The sequence below is a fragment of the Physeter macrocephalus genome, chromosome 4 (assembly GCF_002837175.3).
Source record: "Physeter macrocephalus isolate SW-GA chromosome 4, ASM283717v5, whole genome shotgun sequence".
Classification (NCBI taxonomy): domain Eukaryota; kingdom Metazoa; phylum Chordata; class Mammalia; order Artiodactyla; family Physeteridae; genus Physeter; species Physeter macrocephalus.
The window spans coordinates 124,094,973-124,116,199 of record NC_041217.1 but is presented as its reverse complement, the minus strand read 5'-3'; the positions used below and the strand labels follow the sequence as shown (position 1 = coordinate 124,116,199).

At 32.7% G+C, this 21,227-nt stretch overlaps 1 protein-coding gene across 14 annotated transcripts in view; it reads left to right on the top strand.

Moving 5' to 3' along the window:
- The window catches only part of LRRC7 (leucine rich repeat containing 7), a 499,495-nt gene that overhangs the window by 364,400 nt on the left and 113,868 nt on the right, over nt 1-21,227 (top strand). For 13 of the 14 annotated variants that reach the window (XM_028489260.2, XM_028489268.2, XM_028489261.2 and 10 more), the window contains 5 exons: nt 5,225-5,354; nt 6,353-6,468; nt 10,029-10,098; nt 12,024-12,123; nt 14,389-14,513. In XM_028489260.2, the coding sequence (XP_028345061.2) occupies nt 5,225-5,354; nt 6,353-6,468; nt 10,029-10,098; nt 12,024-12,123; nt 14,389-14,513 (541 nt within the window). Of the gene's footprint in view, nt 1-5,224; nt 5,355-6,352; nt 6,469-10,028; nt 10,099-12,023; nt 12,124-14,388; nt 14,514-16,590; nt 16,840-21,227 lie in introns of all 14 variants that reach the window. The other variant, XM_055084529.1, reaches the window with a different exon arrangement.

Genomic DNA, 21,227 nt, shown 5'->3' with positions numbered 1-21,227 from the left:
TTCTTTCTCAAGATTGCTTTGGCTATTTGGGGTCTTTTGTCTTTCCATACAAATTGCGAAATTTTTTATTCTAGTTCTGTGAAAAAATGCCATTGGTAGTTTGATAGGGATTTCATTGAATCTGTAGATTTCTTTGGGTAGTATAGTCATTTTCACAATGTTGAATCTTCCAGTCCAAGAACATGGTATATCTCTCCATCTGTGTGTGTGTGTGTTTTAATGTTACTCTTGCCATATTTGCAAGTACTTTATTTAAAAATGTGTGGTCCCAGGACCAGGAGCTTCTACATCACCCACTAGCTTGTTTCAAATGCAGAATCTGGGCCCTGCCCCAAATCAATGAATCTGAATCTGCATTTAGCGAGTTCTGCTGGTGATTCATATGCACGCTAAAGTTTGGGAAGCACTGCTTTGAAGTACTTTATACTTCCTTTGCAGCTTGTTTTCACTTTTAATGTGTACTATTATAGACTATAGAGAAAACTTCTAAAAAAGGTAGCTTTTGATCTATCTTTTTTTTGTACAAAGGGTAATGCGGTTTCAGATGTACAGCAGGATGATTCCATATTTGTATGTATTGCAAAATGATCACCACAATAAATCTAGTTAACATTTTTCACCATACAGAGTTACCTTTTTCTTGTGATGAGAACTTTTAAGATCTACTCTCTTAACAACTTTCAAGTACAGTATTGTTAACTATACGATGCTGTAAATTACATCCCCGTGACTTATTTATTTTATAACGGGGAGTTGGTCCCTTTTAGTCACCTTCACCCATTTTTCCTACCCTCTATCCCCTACTCCTGGCAACCACCAAAGTGTTCACTGTATATATGAGCTTGGTTGTGGGGGGATTTTTTTACTTTTTTGTACTTTTGTTTTTAGATTCCACATATAAGTGAAATTGTATGGTGTTTGTCTTTCTCTGTCAGATTTATTTCACTTATTTTGGTCTACCTTTTGAATGCCAGTGATAATTTGAGTAAATGTGGTACAACTGTATTCATATAGGATCCTGTATTAAAATACTTTAGGTGATTTATAACAAGATAACCATCAATAAAGTCAGCTGGAATGTTAGATTTTGAGTTTGAATCCTTTGAATTCAGAGATCATTGAAGAATGTGTGTTTTGCACGTAATAGATTTTCTTTGTAACCCAAAAATGTAAAATACTTTCAGGCTATAAATTATTAATTCAGTATAGCCCATGGTGCAGTAAAAATGTTGTCTTTTTATTGTAGGAAGTCCTCACTTTGCACAGTAGTGGGGACTATGAAGACAACCATGCACACTGAAACTATGCAAAACAGTCTTAAGAATCAATGGGGGAAATTATGATTGTTCTGACAAAAGATCTTTAAACCTTTTCAAACATTAAATACTGTTGCTGTTGGTTATAAATGTATAGAGAAATGGAAAAATAATAAATCAACATGGATTTAATACACAGTCTTTGTAAACATTAGGAACATCAAGAATTAAAGTGGGTTTTTTTTAAAAAAAAGCTTATCAAAATTAGTTTGAACAGTGCTTGCCTTCTTTTCATTGTGTAAGTTGTAATTCAGAGTGAACATCTTTTCTATGAGTCAGTGAATTGTCATCCTCCTTTTAAGCTTGGATCAGCTTCCAAACTTTTATCCTTTTGCTTTCAATATCATGAAATATCTCTGAGAGTTCCTTTAATGTAAAGTTTATTGCCAGGGTCACTTCCTCTGAGACATCTTCATCCTTTTCATTACAACCACTTTCCTCATTGATGTCAACAAGTTTTCCTTCACTAAGTTCCTCTGGCAGCAGATCTACAGGCTCTCAAATAGTGGCAGGCAGCATTCCCACAGTCAGCTGTTTCTTCTATAATCCCATGTATGTTCAGTTCAAATCCTGCCAAGTTATTTGCACAGTGTGCTAAAAGTTTCTGTTACAATGCATGTGTATTACTTGCTGCTACTTCCTGCCATGATGTTTGAATATTTTCAATTGAATGCTTTATGTCACATTTCTTCCAAAACTCAGCTAAAGAAACTGTATGATCTCCAGTTGTAGCATCAATAGCCTCTTCAAAAGTCTGTGTAAGATAACAGGCCTTCAAAGTTGAAATAACTCCTTGGTCCACTGGTTGGATTAATGAAGTTGTTCTTGGTGCTAAAAAGCAAAGTTTCACATTTTCATCTAAATCCCCAAGAGAAATAAGATGACGAAGAGCATTATCCAACAGGAGTAGTGCTTTAAATGTTAAATTATGGTGCCTATAGTATCTCTCTATAGCCGATTGACAAGAAGGCAACATAACTACAAGACTTACTGTTCGTGTGGGAACTGAATAGTGGATGTGCAGAGGCTGATCACTGACAGACTGAAAAAAGTAATATGACTAGTCACTGATCATGATGTACATCTGTTATTTACACAGCGATTTGTGGACTGAAGAGTTAGCAGCAAAGTTTGTACTTTATGCAGTTACTCACAGTTAATATACTGAGGTAATTGAAATTTGAGCCATGTTGTTGGGGGACTAATGTTATTTAAGGAAACCATGATAACTGAAATCTGTGCAAAGTAAGGAGTGCCTTACTATGATTCAAGACTAACTTCAAAAATGTTTTTATAAAAGAAAGAAAAATAAGAAACCTTAATTATATTATTTAATTGTTTAATTCTTTGACTTCTACCTCTGAACATACATCTGAAGTTTTATTTTTTTAACATCTTTGTTGGAGTATAATTGCTTTACAATGGTGTGTTAGTTTCTGCTTTATAACAAAGTGAATCAGCTAAACATATACATATGTCCCCATATCTCTTCCCTCTTGCATCTCCCTCCCTCCCACCCTCCCTATCCCACCCCTCTATGTGGTCACAAAGCACCGAGCTGATCTCCCTGTGCTATGCGGCTGCTTCCCACTAGCTATCAGTTTTACATTTGGTAGTGTATATATGTACATGCCACTCTCTCATTAGTTTTCATTTTAAAAAATCACTGTACTTTCATGACCACTTGCTGAGTACGTGACCACAAACCATAGATAGAAACCTCTTTCATTCAATTCTACCAAATTTTCTTAGTGTATTGTATGTGTATGACACTGTGCTAGACTTTTTTTAAGAAACAAATAATCTGTTACTGGGTTTTCCACATATATTGATTTCTGCCGCCACCAATGCATACATACAGAGTCACACAGCCATGTATGTCTGGTACCCATTGACATGACCACCACTGCATGTGCAGGCCTCAAAGGATTTAGAAATTAATTTCTCAGCGTTCACTAATAAAAAGAGAAAATATTTCCTGAGTGTGTATTTTATGGCAGGTATTGTGCTAAGTTCTTTACTTACAGTATTTCTTGAAATACTCAGAGAAACTGCATGAGGCAGGAATTACTAGTATCCTCACTGCAAATACAAAGAAACTAAGGCCTGTGGAAAAGTAATATGACTTGTCTATGCAAAAGGAAAAGCATTTGCCTAAGAGCTATTATTCACAGCTGAATACTGTGTTTCACCACTTCTAGGTTCTAACCAGTTGAAGCTGTTAAGGACCATAAATCATGAGTTACCCTGATCAGGGTCAGACTGAACTTGACTGAATTAGATTCTTCCCTGACCCATGAATGACGGGACTTGATTTACCTACTTGTACACAGACTTGTGAACTTATTCCAACCTCTCCATAATGCAAACTTTTCATCTTTAATGAGCACGATCATCATGACCTCCTGTCACCACCCTCTTTGGGCCCTGACTTTCCCCCCCGCAGTGCACTACTCAGTGAATTTCTTCTGAGTGTGAACAGGGAGTGTTCCCTTTCCTGGCAGTAAATAAAATCAGCTTTGATTTTTGAGCTCTGATCCTTGTTTTATTTTTTGATACCCAAGATACTATGTCTAATAAGTGACAAGACTGGGACACAATCCATTCTGACTAACTTAAAACACAAATGCTTAATTTCTGTGTTCACTTGTTAACTAAATTATGGGAATAAATTGCATTCAAGCCAGCTAGTTCCAAGATATAAAAAAGGGAAGTTGATTCTACAATATTACTCCAGCTAATTCTAATTCATTCTTCCCTTTACAGTGGTGAGATCATCATCCTTGAGGGTTCCTTCCTATTACAGTAAAACAATGATATGAATGGTAATAACAGTGTAATAATATTAACATCAATGACAACTTAAATATAGCTAGCACTTACTCTGTGCCAGGCCCTCTTTCTTTCCCAGCTATCTCAAACCAGACAATGAAATGTCTTGTTCCCTTGTGATAGCTTGAAAGTGTACGCATACAATTCCTTTCTGTAGATTTGGGGTAAAGCAGGCTAAGTTTGGAGTGGTGGAGATTGTGGCAAACTGGAGAGCTGTGCTCATTTGAAGACAGCAGCCATTACTCTGTTTCCATTATTGTCATGCAAGAATAAAGGCCCAGTATTTGCAGATCTTCTTCTTTTTCAAAAGGCACCAAAAGTCTGGGTCATTATGTAGAGTTTACCACTTTTTTAAATACTATGTAAACCAACCAAAACACATCTGCAGGCTGAAATGAGCCCTGTCCGTAGCCTCAGCTACTGATGCACAGACTGAGAGGCAAGAAAATAGAGTGGAGCCATATTGTCTGCATTTAGGTACTAGTTTTCCTACTTTGTGTGGCCTTGGACAAGTTACTTAGCCTCTTTATGCCTCAATTTCCTTATGTGTAAAATGGGTTTAAAATAATAGATATCTGCTAGAGTTATTTTAAAGAAAAGAGTAGTTATTTTTATCTCTAAAATGCTTAGTAAAATACCTAGCATTTAATCAGTGTTTTTGTTGTTAATATTTTGCCCCCCTTATCTTCCCTTTCTTGGACCTGCCCTCTATACCCTTCTACCTGCCCATGCCAGTTATATGCACTCATTCCAAGGATATACATTATGAGCCTCTGACTATATGTGACACCTAAGTTGTATAAAAACAAATAAACAAAACCTTTTGTCATTCTCAATGGCTCATTTAAATGACAGGTGAATTAAGAAAGGAGAAAAATGAACTACATTTATTTCAGCAAATTGAACCACTTATTAAATGGTATTGAACCATTTGGCTGAACTGATAAATTAACGTATATAATATTACGCAGTCACTAGCCAAATAATTTGGTTGGTGAATTTGAATATATGGTTTTACCAAAACTTTTGTGCCACATGACCTTTTAAAATGTCTAACTAATGTATTTAATTTTCAGTTTATCTTTATTAGAAGAATTTGACTGTAGCTGTAATGAACTGGAGTCACTACCTTCTACTATTGGCTACCTTCACAGTCTTCGAACATTAGCAGTCGATGAGAATTTCCTTCCAGAATTACCCAGAGAAGTGAGGAATAAACTTGTTTCTATTAATTTCTTTTAATGAATCTGTTTGGGGATTAAATCTTAACAGGTGCGGTAGCAGTGTAGCTTACGAGTTGAGCTGTGAATGTATACAGGAATTATTTATATGTTAATCATTCTTTTTTAAATGGCAAGTTATAAGTTCTTATATTTGACCCAGGAAATACATTTGATTTAAACACTGCTTGCCAAAAATAGTAATAAAATATTATAAATTAGTTCATCCTAATGAATACAATTTTAACTAATCCAACTTATATATTTTGCTTTTAAAAGCAATAAATAAATTTTGAGATAACTATACATCCAGTTCTAAGTGAAAGTTTTTAATATAAATAATTTTTTTTAAGTATCATGTTGCATAATATTGTTTTAACTTCAGGATCCACCAAAATGGTCCATTAGCATTCATCTCTAAATGGGACTTTCATGTATTCATGTCAAGAAAAAACTGTGAAGTATATTTTCAATTTAACATTTTCTATTAAATGCTTTCATAATACGGGAACAATAATTCATATATCATTATTTAGAGACAAAAGTTATGAATAAAAATAAAAATACCATTGTAACATTAAATAAAACTAACTTTTCAAAGGAAATATCAACAATATTTCATTTTTGAGTATATATGATCTATTACAAACATAGATTATTAGTACTTACTCGAATAGACAAAAACAATGTGATTTATGAAAACAATGAAGCTAACAAGTATTCTAATCATAAAATTAAAAAGAAAATTTTTCCTTCATAATATGTAAAAAAATATGAGATACAGTCTTAATATCTAAAGGAATATATGTATTATAGACACATATTTTAGAGTGAGATTATAAAAAATAAAACTACACATATTGATATCTTAAAAGTGATAAAGAAATTTATAAATTAATTAAATTACTTTATAAATTATAAATGTTAGTATAAAAATAGTTTACACTGTGATTTTTTACTTTTTTTTTCTTTTGTTACCCATAGATTGGAAGCTGTAAGAATGTAACAGTTATGTCTCTACGCTCCAATAAACTGGAATTTCTTCCTGAAGAGATTGGACAGATGCAGAAACTAAGAGTCTTAAATTTGAGTGACAACAGGTATTTCTGCAATATTTCACAATCATATATTAGTTATTTTCTAAAAGCAAATTATTGTTTCTTATCAATAATTTTGAAAATTTTTTCTGTGTCTTATGAAGTATATGGAATGCAAATATTTATATAAGTATGCAAACATCCATTTCGAAAATGGCAGAAGCTAAATTGTTTTTAAACTGATATTTCAAACTTTTATTGTTTGATTATATAGAAACATATATTGTATATTAAAATTATGTAAAATTTTTACACCCAAATTTATGTACCATAACCCTCCCATATGCAGAAAGCATAATATTATGAAAACATGGAAAAATAATAGTAGTGAAAATCTAAAAAATTTATTAATAAAAATATGTACACAGTTATGTATGTATGCATACATATATGTTTTCATGTATATATTTATGTCTCCAGTAAATTAACTGAGCTATGTATATACTGTCCACACTACCAGAACACTGGTGAGAATATTGCCAAGAAGCTAGTACTCAAAAGTCATAAGGTTTGCACATTATAGTAAAGACAATCAAATGGTTATTTAGTCATGTTCTGAAAAGGATGAACAAAGAAAGTTTAGGTCCTCTTCTTGTGACAAAGTTGTTATATTGGTGAATGGGTGAAAATGCAGTTCATTTTTATTTCTACCACAGTTGTCCTCAAATAGGAAAGGATAAAAATCAATACTGACTAAAAATAACTTCTAAGAAGATAAAGTGATTGTGGATTAGAATAGAATACTTGAACTCTTTGTTTTCATTAAGTTTCAGTCAGATAAATGATAATATGAGAAGCTAAGAGACTGCAACAAAACTAACAAAGATTAGCTTTTATGGAATCACGGAGAATGTTCAGATTCTAAGGTTTCACTAAGTGTGGGAGTTGTCATTTGTTTGTTAGTTTGTCTAAGAAAAAACTACTAATGTGAATTTCAAAAACCATTCACTTAGTAGCTTAAAATATTCCATGTAAGAAATAAAATATTTTTTTAAAGGCTTTGGAATTTTTTTTTAATCAAGGTGACACGGAAGCTTCATAGCTTGGTGCATCAAGAGTAATTCATGTCAAATCAACCCCATTTCTTGTTTTGACTCTTAACAGACAAGATAATGAAGGAAATGCATTACATGTTGTGCCCAACTTTCAGTAAGACATTTTTCAGAATTTTCTAATTATATTCTTGTGAATAAGATTAGAAACATGGTCATAGAGATACCATAGGAAGATGGATTCCAGAGGATTCAATTACAATCCCCAGTGGAACCAAGCTCTATTATTGTCAACCTGGAGGGAGGGTTTTCATGGTGAGCTGGAAGTCTCTCCTAAATACTTGGTCTGCTCAAATTTTTTACATTAATAATTTACATAATGATATGGAAAATATGCTTATAAAATATTTTTAAATGACCCATAGTTAGGACTACTAATGGAGTTATTTATCCAACAAATATAGCACATGTGAGTATGTACCATAAGACAGCACATTGCTAAATGCCAATGCAAAAGATTTTAATAAGACATTGAGAATCTCATAATAGTAGGAGTTTAAAATACTTCATCTGGCCAGAAATATAAGCTAGTTTGTCTTCTAATACAGTGACTGGAACATAGTATAGAGCCAAATTAATATTTTTAAATTGATGAATTAATCAATGAATCTTAACCTGAGATTAAAATCAACATTCAGTCAAAGCTGAGGCTAAAGCTGAACATCACTGTCAGAGAATAATCTGCTTGGATAAAAGATTAAATATTAAATGTTATCCAAAAGTCATGATTATTCCAATTTTATATTTAAAATGTAATAAATTTTAGAAGTTTGTCATTATAGTTCAGGAACAGTGATTCTTTTACACTGTCAACTGTAAGATTGCTCCTGTGATCAATACACCACACAGTTATAATACTAAATAAATGCTCACTTTCAATGGTGGTCACTGGAAGAGCAAGGAAAAATGAGGGTAACATCCTTTTCTGACAGTTTCTTTCCAAACTCTACATTTATGATTTGACTGATGATTTATCATGGATATTGTATATGATTCTGGACAGTTTTCCCCTCATGTAATTTTTATGTGGCAGAATTGATATTCTACTTTTAATTCATCTCCACATGATATAAAAACTTCTCCTCATAACACATTACTTCATAATTTCTGACTTAAATTAAATAACTTAGAAAACTTTAGTGGGCAGTTTGGTTTAATGTTATAAATGCTAGTATAATAAATAATTCTATTAAAAATAATTGTGAAAAAAAATAATTGTGATATAATTTAATCCCTGTTATTCTTTATATACTTATTTATGTTTTACAAGTTTCTGTTAGCTCAGAAAGGTTATTATATCCTTCCTAAACTTACCTAGCTAATACACACTCTGTTGATATGTTTCTTGGCTTGTCAATATCTTTTCATATTTATTAAATTATTTGATAGTGCTTAATTGCTTTTGCATATACAATTAACTGCTTCCACAATCCTTATTAATTATTGTAACATTTTCCACTTCTGTTATCAAAATATATTTATTCTTCATTTGGCTGATAGCATTCCAACATATTAAAGACTTTTAAGGAAATTTTCATTCCAAGTCATATCTAAAATGTTTGTATTCGAAAGTGAACATGCAGAAAGTAACAATAAATTCATTGGTGTGCCTTGTTTGTATTATTCACTCTGTTGACTAGCTATGGTGGTAACCCATGTAATGACAATACATTGATCATACACAATTTCAGGGATATCATACAGTATGTTGAAGCAGGCAGTTGGTGATTTGGCCCTCCACAGGCTGAAGCCAAAGCTAAATAGATAATTTTGACTGAATACCCAGGCTGATGCCAACTTCACTTAGCTCAAAATGCTATTTTTAAAGATTCCCTCTTTGAATATCTATTACACAATATATGAAGGGTGAAAGAACAAAAGGACACGCTTTCAGGAGCTGTAAATTCCTTTCGAGGTAAGGTGAAAATGGCCTCTTGCCCTCATAGAGCCTACAATTTTATGGGGATAACAGACAGTAAAAAAATAACCACAAAACTAAACAAAAAATTACAAACTGTGATATGTTCCATGAAAGTGCTTTGAGACTAAACTGGGGAAAGAAATTTAAATGAGGAGTCAAGGAAAGCCTCTTTGAGGAACTGACATTTAAGCTGAGAGCTAAAGAATATGTGGCATTTTAGTTAAGTGAAGTATGGAGAAAGAATATTCCAGACAGAAGAAAAGAGCTTGGCTAATCCTCCGAGTAGGCCGATAGAAGGCCAGTGGAACTAATGAGACTGTCAGGAAAAGTGTAACAAAGAAGAGAGGTTTTGGAGGACCAGATCTTATAAGGTCTGATAAGGCATGTTAACAATTTTCAATTTTATCCTAGCATTTGAAGAGTTGTAAACTCAAGATTTTCACTTTTAAAAGATTGCTCAGGATACTCAATGGAGAAAGAAGTAGAGAGAAGAATGAAACAAATAAGTTATAGTATTTTTAAAAAGCTCTTCATAAAAATGAAATTTATCCATCTTCACCCATGCTATTAGACTTTTCTTATTTTTGCAGATTGAAGAATTTACCATTCTCATTTACCAAACTTAAGGAGCTTGCAGCTTTGTGGCTTTCGGACAATCAGGTAAAAATTTTTATTACCTGATTTATTTTGTTTATTAAAATGAACTACAGTTGAAACTTTGAATTACTAACTTATTCCCAATAGGTACCTTTGACAATCACTGCAAAATATAGATTCTTTATCCCCTGGAGGAGAGATTTTTGTAAAGGTAATAATTCAAATAAGTATTTCATTGCTGTGGACAAACAGTACTATAGTTCTCACCCCTTTTAAATGCTTCAATCTAGCTTCTACTTCATTCTCAGAGATCTAATACACAAAATGATCATTTTTCTAGGTGGTACATACATGTCCTCAGAGGATGTACTTTAATTAAACCTCTGAAGGTAAAGAATAAGAAATCATTACCACAATTCCCACAAGAGGGAATTATTATCCTCCATGTTCCTTGTGTGTGTGTGTGTGTGTGTGTGTGTGTGTGCTTTTAATTATAATCAACTTAATTCTAAAACTTTATTCAAAAAATTTGTGATGTCTTTTGTTGCTATTACCAATATCTTCTGTGAAATTGCTTTGATATTAATTCTTATACTTATGAAAATAGATTATAATTGAATTAGTAATTGAGTGTTAATGAATAATTTTATTAACTGGAAAATAAAAAGAAATAGTTGAAAACATCTGATTTGCCACCAGAAAAACTGGTGATAGATGATTTTGACATAGATTATTTTTCTTCTTTTTACTTTTTTCTTGTAATCCTAAAATTTTAAAACATCCTATCCCAAAATATGAATTACCAAGTGAAAACAAATCATCTTGGATTTAGTTTGTTATGATTATTTTCTGAGCATAAAGACAGCATTACTGGTAAATGAATTGTTCAGACATAGGTATTGGGCTACTTTTGTAAAAAATTAAAATAAACCTCTACAAAATGTGAAATATAAGTGTGAGAATAATGTTTGTATTCCTACAGTCATTACAGCACTTTCTTCCATCTACTAAGTAAAAAATTCAAGTCTTACCAATGGACTGTAGATTTTTCAAAGCATCAATATATCATTATAAATAAATCATTTCTGGAATCAACGTGAACTATGCTAATGGAACAGTCTTTTCTACAGTCTTGCATTTTATTATTCTTGTGGGAGAATGAACAGAACAGTGGCTGCACCATTTAACTTTTATTTAGAACAGCAATTTAATGTGTTTCTGACTTAGTTTCATGAGACAAGTTGGTATCCCAAATCCCCTTTGTGCTTCACTCTTATTAATAAATGTCATGAAATAAGTGTATTTTAAAACATTAAATAATATGATTATTTTCAATATGTTTATATAAAAATAGTATATAACATCAAAGTTCTAAAAAATACCTTCATAAAAAAAAGCCTTCATAAATAGTATTTCTGAAATAAAATTAATAATAGAGAATTAAATGTTACCATCCATAGGTAAATATATTGTGATATATCAAAGACAAGGATTGTTGCTTATGTGTATGTGGACCCTGTCTTTGGTTACAAAAATCTCTTTAAAATAAATGCTTATGTTTTAACCTAATTAAATTCATAGATGATCTTGTATAGTATAAATTTGATAGCAAATTCCATTTATTTTTTAGGGCAACAGTTCATGAAAATATAGGACTATACCAAAAGTTTACTTAGTTGAAACAGTTTGACACATTTTGGTCTCTTCAAGATCAAAACTGACATTACTCAATGAAGATGAATAGGTCTTGTAAAAGAATGTACTAAAGAAAAAGAAAATCTCATTATGAAAACCTTAGAGTTTCAAAATATTCCTCTACAATAGTCTTATTTTATGTTATACTTTCTTATTTCATTACCTTTTTCTTTACTTTTCTTTAACTGTTCATACAGCACAGTGAGGCCAGACTATTGACCTTTATGTTATATAAAAGAAATATTCTTTATATTTCCAATCTTATTAATCTAATTTATATCCTTTGCTTCCAGTCCAAAGCCCTTATCCCTTTACAAACTGAAGCCCATCCAGAAACAAAGCAAAGAGTATTGACTAACTACATGTTTCCACAGCAACCTCGTGGTGATGAAGGTAAACAGTCAGTAGAAATTTCTCCTATGCTTGTATGACTATGAATAAAAGGGATTAATTTTATTCTAATCTCTGGCCAATACTGGCACATGGGCAAGATTCATAATTACATGACACACATAAATCATTTGGGGGTTAACTCTAAGCAGATATCTTATCTTCCATACTATAATATTCTAAGTAAGATTTCAAAAACATAACTCTTCCTCTTTATATCTTTCATGAAAATAATGTTGACTTTAGGAGCAACATCTTCTCTTGGTGGACTGCAAAACACAGGACTAGTTAACCGAATGTGATACCTAGCCAGTTGAAATGAGCTAAGAAGAGTCAGATCTTAAGGAAGATAAGTTGGTTTATTTCCTGCATTCACTAATTTTATGAACACAATTTAAACATTTAGTCCTGATCACAGGCCCTGAATTATTTCATGTTAAGAGTCAACCGTAAAGAGATAACTTGCAAATGACTAATTTTTCAAGTTGAGTTTTCCTAAACAATGTCAGCAATTATCATAGGAATAATTTTTGAAAAACGTAAACCTTTTTCAATAATAAAATTTTCTCTCCTATGATCACATTACTCATAAAATTTTTAAAGGAGCTTTATCCTTTACCATTTGGAACTCAGCACAGGCCCCTTAGCCCAAGCCAGCACAGGCTGTCATGCATGTTTACCACAGTCTAACAGTAATAGTAATTCTTGAAAGAGTAAACCCACTTTAATCCACCCATGGATTAAATTCACCCAACCCATTTAAAAGAGACCAACTTTTAAAAGAAACTATTTGCTTATGTAGTTCTTATTTTCAGGATAATTATAATAAATGTCTTTAGTTTTTTTTACTTAAAAAGGGAAATGAATCATTTTGAGATATTTTAGGATATTTTTATTCAAATTTTGACTTACAGAAGTAGAAAAAGGAAAGATTGTTTCATATGTATTTTTCAGGCTTCAGTAAAATTGATCTTTTGAATTTATGAAATAAGAGCCACTGTGTTTACATAGGGTATAGCAAGAGTCTTAAATAAGGATTATGTTTTATTCATGCAACTTTACTTACATTTTCATTTTAATATCCCTAGATTAACAAAACATTTCATTTTGAAAGGATATAAGGGAAAATGAAAAGTGTCTCATATTTTCTGGCCATTTCTGAGAGCTAGTCTGACAGATTAAATCCCTAAATTGTTCCATGGAATGAGGTAGATCTAGTTAGGTAAGATGTGATATTAAGGAATTAGCCTAGTTTGTTTCATTTTGTTTTCCTTTGAGGAAAGCAGAGTTGGTAACAGAAAAGTTTTCTTGAACTTTAAGCAAGTCACCCTTTGGTTTTTCAAGCAGAAGTGTAATGAGTGAATTTGCAGAATTCCTTGCAACACACAAAGTTTTATATAATAAAGGTTATCCTTTGGGAAGTGCTTTTATTGCATTTTCATGTGATCTTCACAGGATTGTTGCAAAGAAGATATTACCATTAACCAACATGTAAATTAAAGATTGATAAGCCATTTCTTTTCCCTGTTAATTTGAGACACATTTAGATTAATTGAGACCTGAATGTTAAAGACTATTTTCCAAATGTTTTTTTACCATAAAACCAAGCACCACTACATTGCCCCCTACCAGACACACAAAAGAACAACGACGAGAAAGGTTGTAATCTTGGACAGTTTATTGCAAAACCAAAGTTATGTAGTACCTTTTATAACATCCTAATAGCATTTAGTGGTTAAAGTTATGGACTCTATAATCACACAGTCACGGTATAGAATCCTGCATTGTCCGTGGAGAAGCTGCATGGCTTTGAACAAGTTTCTTAAAACTCAGCTATAGTTTTCTCATTATTAAATTGAGGATTATATTGCTTCTATCATTGTGCTGTTTTGAAGATTAAAAGAGATAATGGTTTAAAATACCTAATTCAGCTCTATTATCGTAATTATGCTATAGAGAGCCCATTCTCTACACTGGAAAACTTCTCAACCCCAATATATAATTAATGTATACTTAAGAAAGCTGAATGTGAGTTAAGATGTTAAAAGACTATGTAACAAATATGAGGGGAATATTTTCCCTCTTTTTCTTTCTTTCCTTCTTTCTTTTTCTTTCTTTCTTTCTGTTTCTTTATTTTTCCTTTTCTTTTTTTCTTTTTGTATTTGTTTTTAGTACCTATCACCATTTTTTGCATAGCGTACTAAGCTCTATTAAATAACAATTTATGTTTTTTTAAAAAAGCAATAACACTTTGGAATCTAACTGTAGATTTCCAGTCAGACAGTGACAGCTTTAACCCTACCCTGTGGGAAGAACAGAGACAACAACGCATGACTGTTGCCTTTGAATTTGAAGAAAAAAAGGAAGATGACGAAAATGCTGGGAAAGTTAAGGTGAACCTTTTAATTTTTGTTTCCTCTTTCTTCTCATTATTTTTATTTGTTCATTGTTATTATTCAAATAGCCTTTGGGACTAATTGACTGACCTCTGCTAGAAGGTCAGATACATCTTAAAGTCTCATGGTGATACCTTTCATTATAGCAGGATGATGATTTTGGAAGCACTTTTGTGCTTCGGAATGAGACTAACATCCTGACTGAGCAAATTTCATATGCCACCCCATCTTACAGAATAGCAACATGAAAGAGATTCAAGCTGAGAGAAAGCCAAAAAAAAAAACAAAACTAAAAATCAAACAAAAAAGTCTAGGTGATGGGCTTCACCTTATACTTCTTTGAAACACTGAAATGTGTTTTTTTTTAATCACTGATCAAGGCAAGGCATCATGCAGACTGTGTGAAGCCAAAATACACATTTATGAAAGAACCAAAGGATTAATATATTACATTGGCATTAAAATCTCAGAAAGATTCTATGTGTCTGGAATATTTGAGAAGACTTTATGAGTTTTCTTAAGTGTGAGGACAAGTTTTAATGGAGGTGAGTGCCTAATAGTAGGTGATGTCCCTTAGGGAAAATTACTTAAAATTTTTCACCTTAAAGCATATTTTAAAAAATGCTTTATTGGCACTAATCTAAGTCAAGTAACAAGGTTGGAATTTTTAAATCTGTATTTTTACATTATATAAATTTGAAAACAATAGAATTTATATGGATTATGTCAACATCAGATCTTCATGTTACCATCATGGCAACATCTTGAATCTCTCTTCAATTTTTTATGGTATTATTTTTGCACTTTTTCCATCATGGATACTAACAGCTCTCACCCTTAGTGACTAATTACCTAAGTAATTGTATATGCATCCTATTAATAGATCTGGATTGTGTGATGTGTTCTTTTCTATCCCCTCATTCCCACATTTTCTAAACTTTTTTCTTAAACCAGCATACTCTAGAACCTTACTGGAATTAGTCAGTAAGGTAATTGACAAAGCCTACCTATATCATTGTGGAGAAACCAAAATGGATTCCCAAATCAAAATGACAATTTTGTTAAAGATTTGGGCTTTTAAAAAATGTTTCTGAATGGTTGATTAGTGCTATCTAATAACCAAAGAGACATTTTTTAACTAAAAATAAACAAAAAAGATCTTTAGAACATTTCAGTTCTTCTTGTAAGGATTTTATATGTTAAATCCAGAACCAATGGATGATGCATTCTATACTGGACCTCTGATTCATTCTTTTACTTCATTGAATGTCAAAAACTACATACTTCTTCCTAAAAAAGAAACCTATATTCAAAGGCTCCAAGAAGAAAAGAGTGCATTTAATACTGGTATATGTGTCATTGAAAGCATAAAATATAGCAAATGCAAACAGACGTTTAGAAGCCCTGTTTGTGTGTTATGTGATCAAGTTTGATTATAATTAGAGTAGGTTCATTATACTTTAGAGTACATTTTCTCTGTTTATTTATATTTGATTTATTTTATATATTGGTGAAATAATATGTGTTTCCAAAATCTCAAACTACTTGGTTTTGACCAATTTGAGTATTTCCAATGCCATTGGCTATTGGACAAATTAGAACACAAACAAATGTCTAAATAAATCATCATGGAAGTATGATGAATGGAATATGCTGAAATCTTGCACTAAGTTAATTATACTTTTCTGGCTCATTACATGTACATTAAATTTAGCACCATTTTACCTTTAATTTACATAAAATTTTAAAGGGAACCACTGACCTATGGCATCAACTTCCAAATAGACTAGAGTATAATGCCCTACTTGTAATGTGTTTAGTGTATGAAAGTATGAAAGTTTAGTTTAGTTTAGTTTAGTATGAAAGCTGCATTGTGTGAAGAAATTGTGACCCTTTAGCTTCATATGATATTGGTACTGTTTTATTACATAGAATTAAAACTAATTTTCTGATGGTTGTTTTAAATGCATTACCCAGAATGAAAAAAAAAATCAAGAATAGAAAAATGATAAAGTGAAAGTTTTGCTACAGTGCTCCTCTTTCTCCCAGAAAATGGAGATTCCTTCTCCCACAGGATCACTCCTGCCAAGCCCCCTGGGAAAGGGGCCAGCGTGGGATTACTCTCCAACCTGCCAGACTGTCTGGCGATTGCTGCACACCATGGGCCAGGTGTGATCAGCAGATCCAAGATATGCCCGTCCCCCAGAATGACCCACAGCTGGCATGGGGTTGTATAAGTGGCCTCCAGCAGGAAAGGAGCATGTGTACTCCATTGCCAGTTGCAGCACAATCCACCACTCTTCCCTCTCTAAGTGGCAGACAGGTAGGCCTAGGTGTTTGAGGTAGGAGAATCCCTTACGTAGAGGCAACCTTGGAACAGTGGTTTATGGGGTATGTTCTGCATGATTTGGGGTAAGAAATGTTGATCATATAGAAACCTTTCAATTGCCAGTGTTTGATCCCAGTTTAATTTTTTATTCATTGACATTGGCAATGGGGTGGGGAGAACTGAGTCAGAGGGGGAGGGAACATCGATATGATGTGCCTACTGGTGGGATATCTGGCATGGTTTTTAAGTTGGGTGCTTCATTTTTATTTATATTTTTATTTTTCAAGATTTTTATTTAAAGTGTGGGAATACCAATAGTCGGGCAGAATGTTGATGACACTACTGATGCAATCTAAATTGTCCCCAGACATACACACATTTTTTTTGTAATATCAATTCTGGGGGAGATTAAATAACTAAAACTTGATTCTAAAACAGCATGAGATTTGAATTGAAATTTGCTGAGAGTGGACTTTGAGCACAAAGACGGACATCTGTTGAAAAGCATCAATTTCCCTTTAATTTGAAGGCACAGATGATGAGAATTCCTGTAAGAGAAGATTGGCCTGGGAATTCTGGCAGATAGGGCTTCCTTATCTCAGTGGGTGGGGTGTTGAAGAGTTTAATGAAAAAAAATCTTAATGGGATGTGGAAGAACACTACATTTTTTGTAAACCTTATCCACATGTAATGGACTAAATTCTTATTCTGGGTCTTATATTCTTTCTACAATATATGGCAAGCTGAGAATCCTAACTTAAACTGCTATAGGTTTCCTTTCTATGTAAAATATTCCAATTAATTCCTAGAATAAGATATTTAACAACTAATAACCAAAGCATTAACTATTATTTCTCTTACTGGAATTTACAATCAAATCAAATTATAATTTAATCATTATATAAGAAAAGCATAGTTCTTTGTGAATTCAAGGTATCACTTCTAAATGCCCTAGCTATTAACATTATTTCTTTCTTCATTGCTAAATCTTTGGGAGTCTCCAACATCTTGCAGCTACTATTCGCATTTACTGCACTTTCTTAAGATCTGAGATATACAGAATGTTGTGAAACACTTCTATTTTCCAAAATAAAATAACATTTCAGTAAAAATCTTGCATTTTAATAAAATGTACCTGTAAAATGAGCAAATACTTTATGGTGAGTGATAAACACAACATTTTGGTAAGAACATAATTGACAAATTTTTCCCACCTATTACATATATCCCATATTAGAATAAGGGAATATTTATAGCCTATATATTTAGCAATATAAAGAAACTAACTTTGTATTTGGGCATTACTGAACTATTAATATAATTGTGTTTATGATCATGGGTATTCATTTCTGAAGCACTTCACACATGCATTGAAAAATAGAGAGGCAAAACAATCTGTAAAAGTGTATAAAATATGCTTTTAGAGAGCTTACGAACATAACAGAATTATAAAATACTATACTTTCATTTTTTTAATTATAAAATATTATGTTAACTTTATGTTTTAAAGATTGAAATTATCTTATTTAACTCAATAAAATTCACACTTTAGATTTACACTATTTCTTCCACAAGATTGTACAAATATATGCTGCACCTATACCAGAGAATAGCTCTGAGCCAAGTAACGCTTGTGAAGTATAAGCTTTGGAGTTAGACCTGAGGTTGAATATGGGCGTTGATTCCTGTAGCTGTATGACCTTCAAGTTACTTACATCATCTGAGCCCCTGTTTTCCTTCTGTAAAATGGTAACAGATGCTACAAATGGGTTGTGAAATTAAAATGAGATTTAATTATAATCAATTATAGATTTTAATTAATATTATTAATTATAACTATTTATTATTCATTTATAATTAAATCCATATGGTAAATAATAAAATAAGTATTGTTTATTATATAAATAACTAATAATAATTAGTTTTATATATTCCTATAAAACACTTTGCCTGGTGCCTATCACATGGCAGATAATGAGTAAATGATAGTTACTGCTGCATACAACCTGAAAAAAAATCCAGTTACAGGTATTATAGTTAGACATATATATAATAAAACTAGATTGCCAAAAGACTCCGGATTTTAAAAATACATAAGAAGAATCTGATATTAGACATAGTATCTAATCTCTGCATAGAAATTATACATTTTCAAGGGACTTCACATTTATTATCTCATTCGAGCTCTAGATTAACCCAAGATATTATCATTCCCATTTTACATGAGTAGAAACTGGACAGAAAGATTGTGGCTGATAGCTAGTTGGGGGTAAATCTGTGGCTTTAATTTAGGTCTTCTGACTCTAAGTCCAGTAAATTCTGCTAGTAGACTAGTAAATGGGAAGCAAGTAGCTTATTGTATAGGTAGAACAAATCCAAGTTTTATGAGACCTGAAGCTTCCACAGTTTGGAGAGGAGCCTCTTTAAGGAAAAGAATATAAAATAAACATGTAAATACATAAGTAGGGCCCCTCACAAGGCTTTGGAAAGAGCCCATGCAGGTGACAGACCCCAAAGCTTAAGCTTCATTAGCTTAATGGCAAATCCACTTTTATTTCTACATTTAAATATTTTTACAGAGATAAAGTACCCAAATATATTCTGGTGATGTGACCAAAATATAACACTAACTTGCTTATAAAATAACCAGAAAATATCAGTACCATGGCCATTAGCAAAGAGCTCTCTGTGTCAAAAGAGACACAGCATCTACAAAAATTAGATTACATTACTTGATGTATTTAATTCAGTTAAGAAAGAACACGTTCCAGGGGGCTTCCCTGGTGGTGCAGTGGTTAAGAATCCACCTGCCAATGCAGGGGACATGGGTTCGAGCCCTGGTCCGGGAAGATCCCACATGCCGCGGAGCAATTAAGCCCGTGCGCCACAACTACTGAAGCCCATGCACCTAGAGCCCGTGCTCTGCCACGAGCGAAGCCACTGCAATGAGAAGCCCGCGCACCACAACGAAGAATAGCCCCCGCTATTAGAGAAACTAGAGAAAGCCCATGTGCAGCAACCAAGACCCAACACAGGGATAAATAAATAAATAAATAAATTTATTTTAAAAAAAAGAACACGTCCCATTTTTTGCCTTTGATTCCATTTAGAAGTGTAGTTTTAATATTGAGGATTGTTTAAGGTGTGTAGAATTTTAATTTAAGGACCTATTTGAAAGTTATTTTTCATTCATATTAAAAATGACAAGATGTTCTTAATTGGCATGATAGTCACACCATTCTACAATTTACATTTTTTAAATGTAGTTTTTTGACTTTTAAGTCCTTTGATATCAAGGACTTTTAAATAAGTTCAACAATATAATTTTTAAACTTAGATCAAATTTATGATTAATATTTCTAATACCAATTTAAACAGCAGATCCAAGAATGCATTAATCCCAATGGACTTTGTCTAGCATGGCTATCATTCTTTTTATGTTTATTTAAGAATGCATTATAAAGTACCCTGAGATATACTTATATTACACTCTAACAACTTATACTTTTGTTTTTTGGTAAAGTTTTTAACAACTTATACTTTTGTTTTTTGGTAAAGTTTTTTTTCTTGGGTTATATTTTTGTAGCTTTGTTTCTATATATTATTAACGTCATCCTATTTGTTTCAGCGTATTAAAGATTAAATTACATTTCAATGAGATTTACACTAACAAATTTATCTGGTTTTTCACCAGCTTCCCAAAAATTTATTGGAAAAATAATTTTGTAACTTTAGTTCTGATAGGAAGTTAAAAATCATATAGTGGGGCCTCCCTGGTGGCGCAGTGGTTGAGAGTCCGCCTGCCGATGCAGGGGACGCGGGTTCGTGCCCCGGTCCGTGAGGATCCCACATGCCGCGGAGCGGCTGGGCCCGTGAGCCATGGCCGCTGAGCCTGCGCGTCCGGAGCCTGTGCTCCGCGACGGGAGAGGCCACAGCAGTGAGAGGCCCGCATACCGAAAAAAAAAAAAAAAATCATCTTGTGAAGTCCAGTCCCAGTATTTGACATGGGCAGTGAGCCACAGGAAGATGAAATACTAGAATAACAAAGTTGGTGGATTTGCTAAAACTGCAGATGAGCAAAAGTGTTTGAATTCATATTTATAATCCTCAGATCTATATCGCTAGCATAGTTTCTTACATCCCATGTGTTACATAGGTGTGGAGGGGGTGGGTATGTGTGTGCCCCACCCTCTTTCTCTTTTTATCTCTCATTCCCCTCTTTCTTCTTCCTCTTTCAGCTTCTCTTCCACCTCTGCCCTCCCCCAACACACCCTCACACACACTTTCCCAAACACATACTCACCACAATCACATAAATCATTCCATTTTGTAAAGTTGGTTCTACTCAGATTCAAAAAGACATAACTATTGGAATAAACCAA